At 49.5% G+C, this 14,956-nt stretch overlaps 1 protein-coding gene across 1 annotated transcript in view; it reads left to right on the top strand.

The window, feature by feature from the left end:
• The window catches only part of PRCP (prolylcarboxypeptidase), a 30,767-nt gene extending 27,572 nt beyond the window's left edge, over positions 1-3,195 (top strand). The window contains exon 9 of the mRNA XM_065678806.1: positions 1,192-3,195. Within this exon, the coding sequence (XP_065534878.1) occupies positions 1,192-1,396 (205 nt within the window). The 3' untranslated portion in view covers positions 1,397-3,195. The remainder of the gene's footprint in view (positions 1-1,191) is intronic.
• The last annotated feature ends 11,761 nt before the right edge of the window (positions 3,196-14,956 follow it).

Raw genomic sequence — 14,956 nt, 5'->3', positions numbered from 1 at the left:
TTTCTAATGTTTCCTCTAGTGAGCAGGTCCAGTGTAATTAAGGAGCAAATCTAGAGCTGCATAGTTCTGTAAGTACATGGATGTTGATTCCTTTGTGCGGAAAGATGGACCACTTGTGGGAAGAACATTGTGGTAAAGGAAAATAAAATACAGTAAGTCCAAAGCTACAAATGAGATGCAAGCCTCTCACCCTAGTTCAGCCATTGGCTTGCTCTGTGAACCAGGCATGTTTTGGAGCCAGGTTTACAGTGCAAGAAATCCCTTCAGTGATTTGGCGTGAGGGAGGAGGGTGGAGTAAATTTCATTAACTTGTCCTGTCACCCAGAGAGTCAGTTTATATGGCTTCTTGAGGGATAAAAGCTTTACTTTAATATGGTGGTGGTTAGAAATAAGGGGACTAGTGGTGTTCGAGGCCAAGTTGGACAGAGCCTTGGGTGACATGGTTTAGTGGGAGGTGCCCCTGCCCGTGGCAGGGGGGTTGGAACTGAATGGTCTTAAGGTCCTTTCCAACCCTAACTATTCTGTGATTCTATGACTAACAAAAGGTCCAAGGGTTTCCCTGCAAAACTAGGTTGGCACCCAGCTGAGACAGCAGAAGTTGGAACTTCCTGAAAATCCAGCTCTAAAGGGTTGGTTGTTAGTTTATGGCAGACTGAAGAAGGGAAGGAAAGTGATTTGGTTTGGGAATTTGCACGTGTTGATACAGGGGACCTGAAACTTTTATGACAAAGGTAGGTGTCCGCCAGAGACTGTGGCACTATCTGAGCAAGCAGATAATGACAGGCACATAGCCCTGCTTAAACTGCAATAGCTCACACCTCTGTCGGGAAGGATCCTCTCAGCAGAGGGGTGGGCACAAGACACAGAGACAAGGCTGAGGTCTGTTTCTGTTAGCACATATGCAAAACATTCTTTACTGTGAGCGTTATCTTCCCTGTGAGGGTGCTGAGGCGCTGGCACAGGGTGCCCAGAGAAGCTGTGGCTGCCCCATCCCTGGCAGTGTTCAAGGCCAGGTTGGACAGGGCTTGGAGCAACCCGGTCTAGTGGAACGTGTCCCTGCCCATGGCAGGAGTTTGGAACTGGATGAGTTTTTTAAGGTCCCTTCCAACCCAAGCTGTTCTGTGATTCTATGAAAACCTGTGAGTTGACTGCTGTGCAGATGTACCCTAATGAGATGTTCTTTCTTTACAGCAACGGTGGCCTGGACCCATGGTCTGCAGGTGGGGTGACCCAGAACATCAGCGATTCCCTCGTAGCAATTGTGATCCCCGATGGAGCCCATCACCTGGACCTGCGCAGCCGCAACCCTTTGGACCCCAAATCAGTGCAGCAAGCTCGAGCCTTGGAAATCTGCTACATGAAGCAGTGGATTAAAGAGGCCAGGCACAGCCACTGAAGTGGTGCTGCAGCAACTGTGGCCACTGCACCTCTGCTGGCTTTGCTGGGAGCAGGGCCAGGCCCTGTCACACGGTCATTTGAACATTTCACTCCTACTTCCTTGCCTGTGTTGCAGTGCTGACCATTGCTTGTGCCCATGAGAAGCAGGCAGCAGATGGATAGAGAGCATTCTCAGATAACAAACTTCAGTCAAAGTGTGTGGGTTGAGCTGCCTGCTCTGGCTTGCTTTCCTCTTCTGCTCTTCTCAAATGCTGTACTTCACCATGAAGTAAAGAGCTCTTGTTCTAGGGTTGATGCCTTCCTCGCTGTGCTAGGTGGTTGTCCTGGTTGCTGGTATATACAGCTGATTTAAATGGCAATGCTGTTGATGATGAAAGTCCTGGTGCCTTCAGTGGCACTGGATTTCAGACATCTTCAGCTGCTGTAAACCATCAGGAGCAGGGTGATAATGGGGAGCAGAAATCACATCTTAATGTGATGCTTGGTAGGGAAGGCATTGGGAAACTAGCCGTGCTGTTGGTAAAGAAACCAAACAGTCCTTCCCCTTGGGAACTGACACTGGGAAAGAAGTAAATATTTCCTTTTTCCTTAGTTTTCTGGCAGCTTATTAATCAAAGCTGCCTCAGGTGGCTTTTCCGTTCTGTGCTGTACCGAATGGTCAGGGCTGGGCCCAGACTCACTCTGCTGATAACTGGCTGAGCATGCACAATCTGCAGCAGCGTTTTGTTTCTGCCTTTGCTTGTTTGTCCCGATTCCAAAATATCTGCCACTGTGATGATGGTTGCCAAAGAAAACTCTGGGTATACCTTGTGTGTGTATGTGTGTGTCCCACAAGCACTTAATTCTTTCAAGCCAGGAAGCTTTCGAAGCTATTCTCTTGAGCAAACGTGACACTTGTGCTGGCTACATCTTATGAAGTGACAAATAATAGGGGCTGTGCCTTGTGTGGGTTCTTCCCTCCCCCTCACTTTGTGCATTGTTCACATTCTGCATGATCTGTTTGCTGATGGCTCCTCAATAAAAGCCTTTCTAAACAAAAATTGTTTGCAGGACAAACTATTGAAAGCTCAGAGCGCAGCTTTCCCCTTGGAGCAGCGCGGAGCCTGATGCTGAGCTCACTCAGCCAGGTGCACTGGTCCTTCTGTATGGCTTCCAAACTGCCCTGATTCATGGGACAGCATACTTGACATTAATAAATGGCTGGGGCAGTCCCCTTGTCTTCCAGCTTTGGCTTCATTCACACTGAAGCCCTTCTACAGAAAGGAGTCTTTGCAGCTTAAAGGGCAACTCTATTTCTGAAGGACTCAGGCAAGGCTTCTTGTCCCCATACTCTTAAAATTCCAGTTCCATGGAAAAGCTCTCTCAGCTTTGATAAGCCTGATAGGTGAGTGTTTTCTTAAGACGCCATGTGGCCTTTTCTGGTTCCAGCCTTTTCCTATCCTCTGGGAATGAAGCAAACCCAACACTGAAATTTTACCTTTTAAAACCCTCCTGTGCATCTTCTTTCCAACCAAGTTCCTGGCATTCCCTTGTCTTGTGTTCTGCAATCAGCATCTCTCATGCTCTTGAGCAAGGTAATTACTGTGGAGAAAAAGAGCAGAAAGGAGCTACAGGGAGATAAGGAAGAGTTATGCAGAAGTTGCCTGCTGACTGAAAGCTGTTGGTAATCCCTTTTCCCATGGTTCCAATTCTTGGTTCTCGGCTGTAAATGTGCCCCAGTCTCTCACATTTGTACTTTATAACAACATGGTGGCTTGAATTTTTTCTTTAAACCAATAAAAAATACCATTTTCTTAATCAAGTGGGTTACTGTCAACTTTTTAGAAGTACCATTGTATCATCCGAGGTGGTAACTGCTGTGTGGTGTCCTGGTTCATTGCAGGGCAAGGAATGGAACCTGCATCAGTACATGTAAATTTGGGGATCACAAATGGCTTAACTGAGGAAGCAAGAGCCTGGTTCCGCTGCTCCCACTGATTGCTTGGGGTGTTACTGCAAGTTCTGGGGTAAATATTTCCATGTTGTATGGGGAAAGATGTGGGGATAATCATGCCCTGGGCTGCAAATGGTCCAAGCTAACAGCTGCTGTACGTTATAGATCAGCTTGTCTCCTCCCCTCTCCCCTGCTGCCTAACTTAACTGCCTGAGGCAGCAACAGCTTCTCTGTCCGTTGGAAAACTCTTGTTTCAATCAGAGTAAGTCACTTAAACTTTCCTCTTTTTTCACTCCTTCCATAAGGAGAAAAAAAAATGCCTTTAATAAAACCTCAAGCCATGCAATTTGTGAGAAATAACAGTTAAAGCCCCAAGTTGCTCAGTGGGGTTTCATTTGGGGTTTTCTGTTTGTTTATTGTTAAAAATCCTACTGCTCCATTCAGTTTATGCCTGTGAGACCGATTCAAGTGTGTTTTGGATCAGGTTCTTACTGCTGGGACCAGCTTAGAAATTAGGTGACTGGCTTTCTGCTATGTTTAACTGCTCTTCCCTTTTCTTTCCTCCTTTCCCCTCAAGTCAGCTAGTTGAAGCTTTAGGTCTTATTAAGCATTCAGAATTAAACCCTGTGTACACATCTCTGTGCTACTGTGGAACTTTCAGTGGTGTTTGGCTACCTCACCTAAATCCTAGCTCTCCTGCTTGTTTCATGCTGTGGGAAATGGCTGATTTCCCCTTCCAGGTGTGTGGTAATGGGCCATACTAAACTCAGGTTTAGGTATCACAGAATAGGTAGGGTTGGAAAGGACCTGAAGATCACCTAGTATGTCCTTGCCATGCGTCACAAATGCTTGGAATGAAAATGATGACATATCCTACTCCCTGGGGAAAATGCAGAAGGAAAAAGAATGATTCCTCAAAGCATTGAATCTTCCTGGTGCAACTGCAGTTTGTATCAATAAAGATGCATTCAGATACTGAAATGTGAGTTACTGGCACTGGATTTCGTCTTGCAAGGACGTGGATTTTTATCCCTTGGCAGATTTGGAGTTCTGCAAATACCATTGGTTTGTGCTTGATTCCGAGGGAACGGGAGGAAAAAGAGTTGAGGAAATCCGCAGGTTACACACGGTGCCGTACAGGGCGAGCCTGCACTCGCTTGGCAGCTCTCACTTCAGAGGTTTAGCTGTGGGGTGAGGAGCAGGCTTATCACGGGATGGTTTGGGTTGGAAGGGGCCCATCCAGTTCCAACCCCTGCCACGGGCAGGGGCATCTTCCACTAGAGCAGGGTGCTCCAAGCCCCTGTGTCCAACCTGGCCTTGAGCACTGCCAGGGATGGGGCAGCCACAGCTTCTCTGGGCACCCTGTGCCAGCGCCTCAGCACCCTCACAGGGAAGAGCATCTTCTTTCTATCTACTCTAAATCTCCCTGCTTGTCCCCAGTGCCGTATCCATGTGTTCCCTCTGTGGGCAGCGCAGTCTCGCAGGGGGGTGTTGCTGCTCTCAGGGGCTTTCCCCTCCGCTGGTGCTTTGCAAACCCTTTTGGTTCAATCCCCACGTTGGAAAGTAGGGGCAGCGAAACACTGGGAATAGCAAATCCCTTCCGTTTGTCTTGTTGTTTTCTAATGTATGCGACCTCTCTGGGTGGTTTAAGCGGTTTAGGTACTTTTTATAAAGGGGATCTTTTAATGACAAAACTAATGTGATTATCTTACCAAGTGTGAGAGGCGCATTCAAGGTTTAAAGAAAATCTGTTAGAATAGCTGAATGTATCTGCTTAATCCTTTCTCTAATGTGGGTGGACAATGCTCTGGGAAGCAATTGGGTTTTCTTTCTTAGAGTAAATGCCTGGTCTCCAGAGGTAGGAACTTGTTTGCAGCTCTTTATACCCTTATGCTTCACCTTCCAGGGAATACAAAGGCACAGGAGAGAGGCAGAGAGCTGTGAGAGGCCAAGTTTTTCCTCAAATAGCTGGGGGTGTAACCAATACAGGGCCAATTCCGGCAGGCGGCCGAGCACCCTCTGCTCCTTTTGACTGCCCCCTGAATAGAGGCTTCTCCTTTTGCCCTCCTGCAGAACCATGGTCCCTGCCATGTGAAATACAGCAACGCTTTCTCCTTTCTGAGCTCGCACTTACTGGGGTGACAGGAGCCTGTGCTGGGTGAGCAGCCCCTCCCATGTGGACCCCACGGCTTTGGGGGATTATTCCAGAGGTTTCCAGGTCAATCCTTTGGAAAAGTTTGGAGCTGCTGACAAGTTATTACAGGGTGAAGTGCAGGGGTGAACACAGCCGTGCTCAGATGGGGACTGCACTGAGGGGTGATGCTGTGGGATGCAGCTATAGCTGGACCGCAGCTGGTGTTGTCCAGCTCCTCCACTGTTCTGTTCATAGGTCTGTGCTTGTGAATCTTTCATTTCCCTGTGTCCATCTGGATACACAGGTCTTAGAAACACCATTGTCCGCAATGGTTAGCAAGATAGGTTAAGTGCTTTACCCACCTTGGTGAAGTAGTTAACAAAGCAAGTAGTGGCTCTGGGACTCCTTAGCCTGGATTTGGCCTTACAGCAGGAGCAAACAGGTCGCATTTTGTAGTTTGTTATCCAAACATCCTCAAAACAGCACATAAGGAGGAAAAGGATATTTTGCTGCTGCCTTTCCCAGCTGGAGTGAAACACACTGTCTGCTGTCACCCCGCAGTAGACTAACACAGGGAAAAGGTACCTCAGCATCAGAGGAGACAAGCGCTGAGCTACAGCCGTACACACTGGTGTGGATACCCATGGAGCTGTTGTGCAAAGAAAGGACTCAGTGCGCAAGCTAAAAGCCAGATAGTACCAAATTGAATCCGCTGAAGGAGGGGAAGGGATTTGTACAGATGAGGCCACGGCACCTCCAGGCTGCTGGATAGTCAGTAATCATAACATGGGTCAGCTTGAAGGGACCTCAGGAGGTCTCTGGTCCAACCTCCTGCTCGCAGCTATGGGGCCAGAGCAGGATGCTCAGTGATGTGTGCTCACTTGGGTCCCCAAAACCTCCAAGGATGGAGCTTGCACAGCCTCTCTGGGCTTCATCTGCACATCATCCCTGGGCTCAGCTGTCCTCATGGTGGAAGAGTTTTGCATCTAGTCTGAACCACTTGTTTCAGTTTACGTATGCTTTTATCCTCCCGCCACGCGCCATCAGGAAGAACCCTGCCCTGTCTTCTTGGTGAGCCCTGTAGGCAATGCGGGCTGCACTTACGTGCCCCCAGAGCTGTTCTTTTTCCAGGCTGAACAAGCCCAGCTTCCCCATCCTCTTCCTTAGGTCAAGTGCTCCTCCCCAACCATCCCAGTGAACTGGCACTCAACCTGCACCAGTTGATCAACAGGAACTCCTGAATAAGGCTGAGAGAGCTGGGCTGGTTCAGCCTGGACAAGAGAAGGCTCCTGAAGGGAAGACCTTAGAGCAGCTCCAGTGCCTAAAGGGGCTACAGGAAACCTGGAGAGGGGCTTTGGGCAAGGGCCTGTAGGGACAGGCCAAGGGGAATGGCTTTAACCTGCCCGAGGGGAGACTGAGATGAGCTCTTAGGCAGAAGCTCTTCCCTGTGAGGGTGCTGAGGCGCTGGCACAGGGTGCCCAGAGAAGCTGTGGCTGCCCCATCCCTGGCAGTGTTCAAGGCCAGGTTGGACACAGGGGCTTGGAGCAACCTGCTCTAGTGGAAGGTGTCCCTGCCCATGGCAGGGGGTTGGAACTGGATGGGCTTTAAGGCCCTTTCCAACATGAACCATTCTATGAATTACCTTCTTCTCCCCCCTTGCAGCCCACTGATGTTTCCAACCTTGCAAACTGGGCTCTTTGGCTGCCCCTTGCATTTCACCGTGGGACAGGAGAGAAAGTGAAGGATGTTATTTCCTTGCAAAGACCAATCCCTCATTCTCAATCCCCACAAACGAGGCCATTAACAAAGGCCAAGCCCTCCCAGGTCATGGTGGAGGCTCCCACCTTTCCTCCCAGCAGATGAAATCAGCGCTTGCTACTCCAAGTAGCCTAATAAATGTCGGGGCAGCGGGAGGTGAGTGCAATCAAGTGCGAGAGGCTGAGTTATAGCAGTAACCTGCTGAATTCCTGGGTCACAAAGTAATTTACAGAACAACCCTCATGTCATTCAGTGATGATTCAGACAGGCCGGACCCCGGAGGGCACAGCCTCCTGCTGGCTCTATTATTAATACCATCAACAAGCAGCAGGATGTTGGTGCGAAGAGAAAAGAATCACACCACCAGCGTGTGAACCTAAGGAGCACATGGAAAATGGCATTAATGGGTTATTGTACGGGTCTCTAATGGGTAAAAAACCATCCACCGCTCTATCTGGTGCTATGATTCGGTGAAATATGAACGTCTCCTCTTTGGCAGTGGAGTCGCTCAGGGCACTTTGGAGCAGAAGGGGAGGCGGATCGGTGTGTCAGCGCTGCTCATTTCTATCTCCCAGCCCCTGCGATAGTCCCCATGGAGACGGGGCGGGGGGGGGGAAGGTGGTTTCCAAGCGCTCCAGAATAATTTAGATTAATATCCAGGGAACAATGTAAGCCTTCCCTTTGACGTGGCGTGGGAATAGGCAGGCCCAGCGCTGGGGCTGGGTCAGCTCAAAGGGAAGGTACTGCCGCAGCCCCGGCTCTGACCAGTGCGCTGAGCCGGGGGCTCGACCTCTGCTGCTGCACCCCGGCCTTCTCCCACCCCTGTCCTCCAGAACACACAGAAATGGCAGCGAGTGCTGCTTCTTGTAAACGGAGACTTCCTGCATCTGTATTAAACCTGAGCATGGACGTAGAGGGCAACATCTGCAATGTGCATGGCCCACGGGTGCCAGTAGTGATGGTGTTTTAGGCGAATTTAGTGAGCAAATGTTAAAAGTTAGATTTATTTATTAATGGCATTTCAGTGTCAGTAGTGGTGGGGTAGTGTTGCCGCAGCTTAAGTTTTAAACCATTTTATATCCCTGCTTTGGGTTCTGTGATCCTTCCTCACCTAGCTGAAGCTCTACGTGGCCTAGAGCCACTTGGAACTGCAGAGGGGCAATGAGGAATTACATGGGCAAAGCCTGAGGTGAATCAAGGCTGAAGTAAACTGTTTCTCAGCTGGGAAATGACAGTGGAGGGTGATTTACGACCTTGCTTTGGTCTGGTATGCACTGCTGACAAATGGGCAAGCAAAACACCCCTGGGTTTGAGCCCTCCTCATGCAGAGGAGCACGTGGTTTATTTAAACATGGGGGAAATGGTTCTCAAGGGCATGTAAAGGACCAGAGAAGGCTTCCTGGCTGTAATCTCAGCGATAAATAGCAGGTGTTTGTGTATGCTCTTGTGAGACCTCACCTGGAGCATTGTGTGCAGTTCTGGTGTCCTCAACATAAAAAGGACATGGAACTGTTGGAACAAGTCCAGAGGAGGCCACGAGGATGATCAGGGGACTGGAGCACCTCCTGTATGAAGACAGGCTGAGGAAGTTGAGGCTGTTCAGCCTGGAGAAGAGAAGGCTGCGTGGAGACCTCATAGCAGCCTTCCAGTACCTGAAGGGGGCCTATAGGGATGCTGGGGAGGGACTCTTCATCAGGGACTGTAGTGACAGGACAAGGGGTAACGGGTTAAAACTGAAACAGGGGAAGTTTAGATTGGATATAAGGAGGAAATTCTTTCCTGTGAGGGTGGTGAGACACTGGAATGGGTTTCCCAGGGAGGTTGTGAGTGCTCCATCCCTGGCAGTGTTCAAGGCCAGGTTGGATGAATCCTTGGGTGGGATGGTTTAGTGTGAGGTGTCCCTGCCCATGGCAGGGGGGTTGGAACTGGATGATCTTGAGGTCCTTTCGAACCCTAACTACTCTATGATTCTATGGCAGAAGAGATTTTGCCTCAGAGCTGTTCCCATAATAGAGCTGGGCTGTTGCCTCAAGCGTGGTAGATCCATGTCTTCATTTGATCCAGCACATGTAAACGAGAGGTCACCACCAGTGACCAGGAAGTGGCTGCTCTGATTGAAACCCTCCTGGAGCATCACTCTGGCCGCGGGCTGAGCTTCTTACAGGAGCAGTAGCATGGGCATGTGGTACGAGATGAACTCAGCAGTTCTCTTTGGCCCTGAGAAGTGCAAAGTGAGTAGAATTCCACATAGTTATGCAGCAAAAAGAAGCTGGCCATGTGGAGCTGCCCGGTGCAAGGCAATACCCTGGTCTGGTGCATTGGTGGACCAGTTCATCCTCCACTGGGAGTGCCTGCAATGAGCGGAGTGACCATGGGTCTATCTGCAGAGCTGTCTGGTCCATGATCCTATCACATAACAAAGCACAAGGCATGGCTTCCCTTCTCCATCTTTGTCCAATTCACTGATTTTCCACAGTGTGGGTAGAATTCAGATGGCTGTTTATCTAAACCAGAATGAAGCAGAGGTCCAGCAGCTGACGGGTGTCCATCTGCTCAGTAGAGGTGCCTCTCAGCTTCCAAAGACACCAGACTGGAAAGCCCTAGAAGTCCAGCAGGAAGGAATTTCATGTATTTGGGCATGCAGGGATAGGCATCCTGTAACTGGATGGCTGCCCCATCCCTGGCAGTGCTCAAGGCCAGGCTGGACGGGGCTTGGAGCAACCTGCCCTAGTGGAAGGTGTCGCTGCCCGAGGCAAGGGGTTGGAACTGGGTGAGCTTTGAGGTCCCTTCCAACCCAAAATGTTCTATGATTCTATGACAGGAGGCATGGAGGGCTCTGGCGTTAGTTTGAGCCTCAAGACTGCTCCTCTTGTTCACAGTCTAGCAATAAATTGCTCGTGACATCCACCTCTCATCTAACCCCCTCTTTGGCTTCTCCCCCACGCACCACAGCCAGAAGTGGCTGTAATCTTGTGCCTGTTGCTTTTCTTGGTGAGACCCAGGAAAAAGGGGTGGGAGGTGCGTTATTCTGACATGATCACTGCTGCTGCCTAAGCACGGGATCGCCAAAATGCTTCTCTTTTCCCCTTTGTGCTTATGCGCGGATGTTGCTGCTGATATTCCCTCAATTCCCCTCAAAAATAAAGAGTGTTTTATCCGTATTCCCCAAGCGCCCAATACAAATGCAAATCAGCTCCAGGCAGTAAGTGTGGGGTTGTTGTTTGTTCCCCTGGCTGCCCAGCATCACTTGGCAGGGCTTTTCTCACTGGTTTCTTCCCCTCCCTTCCCTTTAGCCCATGTGCCCAAAGCAAAGGCCTTGGGAGGGTCAGAGACCTGCTCCATTCCCACACCTCTGCCCTCCTCTTCCTCATCCTCCTGTTGCCCAACTTGTTTCAAGCCTGTTTATTTACCAACCCCTTCAGCAAAAAGGGCTGAAAGTAAACCAGGACTCACTCAAATTCCCTAATATAATGGCTGGGTGGGCAGTGCTGCTCCCACATGAGAACATTTGGGCACTTCATGTTCCTGCTCGGCTGGTTCATATCTTGGACAAAATTGACTAGGACATCACAGCTGGATCAAGAAAAGGGAGGGCTCTGAACTTCCCCATCACTTTAAATAGGTCAGCGCTTTGTAGGTAATAAAATACCTAAATGGGGGATTCCTTAACCCCAGATTTCAGACTGGTGCAGACTGTGCCCTCAGGGCCTCTTGAGTTTCTAAAGAGGAGTCATTTTAAACCGTGTTTGAAGCTGCAGCTGTGCAGATGTGCAGGGTGTGTCAAATACAAGCAGGATTGCTGCAAGAAGTCAAAAACAAGACATCGACATCAAAATGCAGCTCCAGCATCCAGCAAAAGGCAGGTGCTGCGAGCTGAGCATCACTGCCAGGGGCAGCTGCTCACTTGGTCAGGATCCATCTCTTCCTCCTATGGGTTTCAGATCAACCATACCCTTAAATATACACTTCAAGTGCATGATCAGCTCCTGCTTACTGGTGTTACTGAAATGAGCTTGGTATTTATGATGTCCTTAAACGCAAGTGATGGAGTGGTGAAGCCCGTGTTCAAGGGATGCTGCTTCCTTCCTCATTTGGGTCCACCAAGGGCTCAAGGTCCAGGGTATGGGCTGAGCCCATGGGCCTGCCTGTTGTTGTGCCGGGCCCACATCACAGCCAGGGCTATGTGCTGGGACCGATTAAACTTGGGTGGGAAACTTGTGGGGCCCAGTCCATCACCTGCATCCCTTCATTGCTACCTCCCATCTGCCCGGCGCTGATACTGAGCAGCTTGTTCTGTCCTGAATGCTGCAGCTGAGCCGCTGCCTAAGAAAGACCTCAGAGTTAAGAAATCCATTTGCGTGCGTTTCCTTTTTTCCCCCCTTCCTTTCCCTTTTCATCTTCTTTCCTGCTGCTATTCATTCAGCATGAAACAACCTTCCAAATCAATCCGGAAGAGATCATTTGCAACTGTTGCTGTTTTCCCATTGCTAATTGCTGGGCTGCAGCCCCGTTTGAAATTGCCCTGCATAATACACACCCCGATGTTCCTAAGCTAAGTGCTTCCCAGGTATTTTGCCCTAATGGGTCTTTATTTTCCTGCAAAAAGAACCCCAAACCCAAGCCCTGGCTTGCTGGGCAGCTTTTAATGGGACAATAGCGTCTCCATAGTACGTCTTGTTTCCGAGGCAGAGCCGTGTTTTGGCAGGAGCCGAGTTTCACAGGGGCTGGCGGTGGGGTTTGGTACTTGGGGACCCAGAACTGAAGCAGTTAATTGCCTTAGCGGGAAGGAGGAAATTCCTTGTAAAAATCCAGAATCTGGTTGAACAATGTGGCCTTTTATTTCTCCATCTTGGAACCAAGCCTGGCTGCCCTTGTAAACAAAGAGAGGGAAGAATCACTGAACCAACCCGACGCATAAAAACCGACCATGTCTGTCTTTGAAGTTCCCTTTATGTTGTTTGGAAAACTTGGGATTATAGAAGGGTTTGGGTTTTTTTTTTTTCCTTTTTTTTTTTTCTTTTAAAGAAAAAAAGAGGGATGGGAGCTAAGGGGAACTTTTCCTTAAACAGAGCAGGAGTCATTAATTAAGTATCCCATTCATCCCCCAGGCACTGGCTCATCAATCAGATTTCTTATTAGCATTCTGATGACCCTCCTGACCCCCTGTCTCTGTACTGTCTGCATGACGACACGGAAAACCAGACCACACACGGAACGGGGGAGGATTATCCGATGCTTTTCCTTACTCCGGGTGGGAGGGAGACGAGCGGAGAAGGGGAATGATGGCTGATGTTGTTTTGGGTTGAGCCGTGTCAATAAGCAGCTCTTGGATAAACAACCCTGAGAGCCTGTAAGGGTGATATTGGTGGGGTCCAAGTGGGTGCATGCACAGGGATGCTCCAGGGCTGGAACCTTGTTGCCATCACAGGGTCTTTCTGCTCCTGTGGTGGTCATCCAGGCTCAAATCCAGAGCTAAGAACAGGATTTTAGTGCAGTGACCACCATGCTCTTCTGCTTGGGTAACCCTGGTCAGGAAACTATTGGGTCCTGAAAATGTGCTGGCAGCTTCAGGCCCCTTAAGGAGGCTCAGTGTTACATGTACAGATCCCACATTACCAGTCCTCCTTCCAGGTTATTCGAGTTCTCAGTAATAAGCCGATTGCATCTTTACACAACTGCTTTTGGGCAAGTTTTTGCATTGAAATAAAAGAGAACAGTGACAGCAGCAAGTAATGAGCTGTGCACATCTGAGAGTCAAACTGCAGCAGCCCCTTGCTTAGCATGGGATCTGCACATGCACACACGTGTACATGCACACACATGTACGAGGCATGCAGCCAAGGATGCCCCTGACCGAAGGCAGTTGCTGGCAGAGGGAGGCAGCAGTGGGAGGTCTCAAGCTGCAATCTGTTGTTTGCAGTGATGTTATGAGGAGCCACATCAGGGAGGAGGAAAGGGCGCGTGGATGATGTGTATGCGCGACCGCAGCAGTGATGGATGCAGGGATATGGCGCTGCTCTTGGGCAATAATGTGTGTGGTGGATGGGAAAAGGAAAACTGGAAAATGTGAACAAAATGGGGAGTTTCTCAAGTATTCAGGGGCTTTATATATATATATGTATATTTTTTATATATATATATATATATATAAAATCCTATTTCTTCTTTTTTATTTGCTTTAGTTGGAAGGGGTTGTACCTGACCAAATGTGACATATTTTCCTTCAAGTGTTCAAAACCCATGTACATGAGGCCCTCAGTGCCATGGGTTAGTGGTGGTCTTGGAAGTAAAGGTTGGACTGGATGAGCTTAAAGGTCTTTTCCAACCTGGTTGATTCTATGATTCTGTGATCCTAAGTCTCACGGTCCTGTGATGGATATTCACCATCACAGCGCATCTCGGAATTCAGGCAATATTCCCCGAGTCACACTAGAAACTGGTGGGGCTCAGGCATCTTCAGAGGTGTGAGCCTCAAGGTTTAGCCCAACAAGAAACATCCCTCTAGGCAAGGAATTCCATCTGACCTCCAGCTAAAACCCCGATGGATAAATGTCCTTGTCCTTAGTGCTCATCCTCAAGGCAGAGGGATGCTGTCACCACTGAAGGAAATATCAGGGAACGTCCTGGAGACGCGAAGACACCCATCGATCTTCGCTGATGGAGGAGGAGATGGGGAGGATGGCAGTGAGAGGGGCAGGAGTTTGGTCTTTCATGTTAAATACCGAAGCAGCCCATGACCCAGATGGTGTCTTTTGGTCCTGTATAAGCCTAAACACATAACACCCAGGCAGCTCCTGTGGCCAACTTTGACCAGTGTCATAGGGGCATCAGCAGCTCTCCCCTGACCAGTAACTATGGACTGAGATAAGCAGGATCAACCAGGGTGTGGATTAGGGCAAGGGAGAAATCAGACTATCAGTCAAAGTGGCTGGAAACCAGGTCCCTGGTCTTGCAGCAGAGTCCTACCTTCTGTGTGCTCAGAAAGGGATCTGTGTGCTCCAGGCATGTTAAAAAGGGTGGTATTTTTGCTTGGAAGAGCTTATGTGCTTAAAGGGGCAGCCCTTAATGTCATGCTGATGGTGCCTGGCGCAGGGCATCCTCACATCCTCTGGTGTCAGTTTCCTTCTCCCCATAATCCAGAGCAGCCCAAAGGAATCATAGAATCATAGAATAGTTAGGGTTGGAAAGGACCTCAAGATCATCCAGTTCCAACCCCCCTGCCATGGGCAGGGACACCTCACACTAAACCATGTCACCCAAGGCTCTGTCCAACCTGGCCTTAAACACTGCCAGGGATGGAGCACTCACAGCCTCCCTGGGCAACCAATTCCAGTGCCTCACCGCCCTAACAGGAAAGAATTTCCTCCTTAGATCCAATCTAAACTTCCCCTGTTTAAGTTTTAACCCGTTACCCCTTGTCCTGTCACTACAGTCCCTCCCCAGCATCCCTATAGGCCCCCTTCAGGTACTGAAAAGCTGCTATGACATCCCCACGCAGCCTTCTCTTCTCCAGGCTGAACAGCCCCAACTTCCTCAGCCTGTCTTCATACGGGAGGTGCTCCAGTCCCCTGATCATCCTCGTGGCCTCCTCTGGACTTGTTCCAGCAGTTCCATGTCCTTTTTATGTTGAGGACACCAGAACTGCACACAATGCTCCAGGTGAGGTCTCACAAGAGCAGAGTAGAGGGGCAGGATCACCTCCTTCGACCTGCTGGTCACGCTCCTTTGGATGC

This window comes from Lathamus discolor, chromosome 4, assembly GCF_037157495.1.
Source record: "Lathamus discolor isolate bLatDis1 chromosome 4, bLatDis1.hap1, whole genome shotgun sequence".
NCBI lineage: Eukaryota > Metazoa > Chordata > Aves > Psittaciformes > Psittacidae > Lathamus > Lathamus discolor.
The sequence above is the reverse complement of the archived record's forward strand: the minus strand, read 5'-3'. Positions and strand labels throughout refer to the sequence as shown.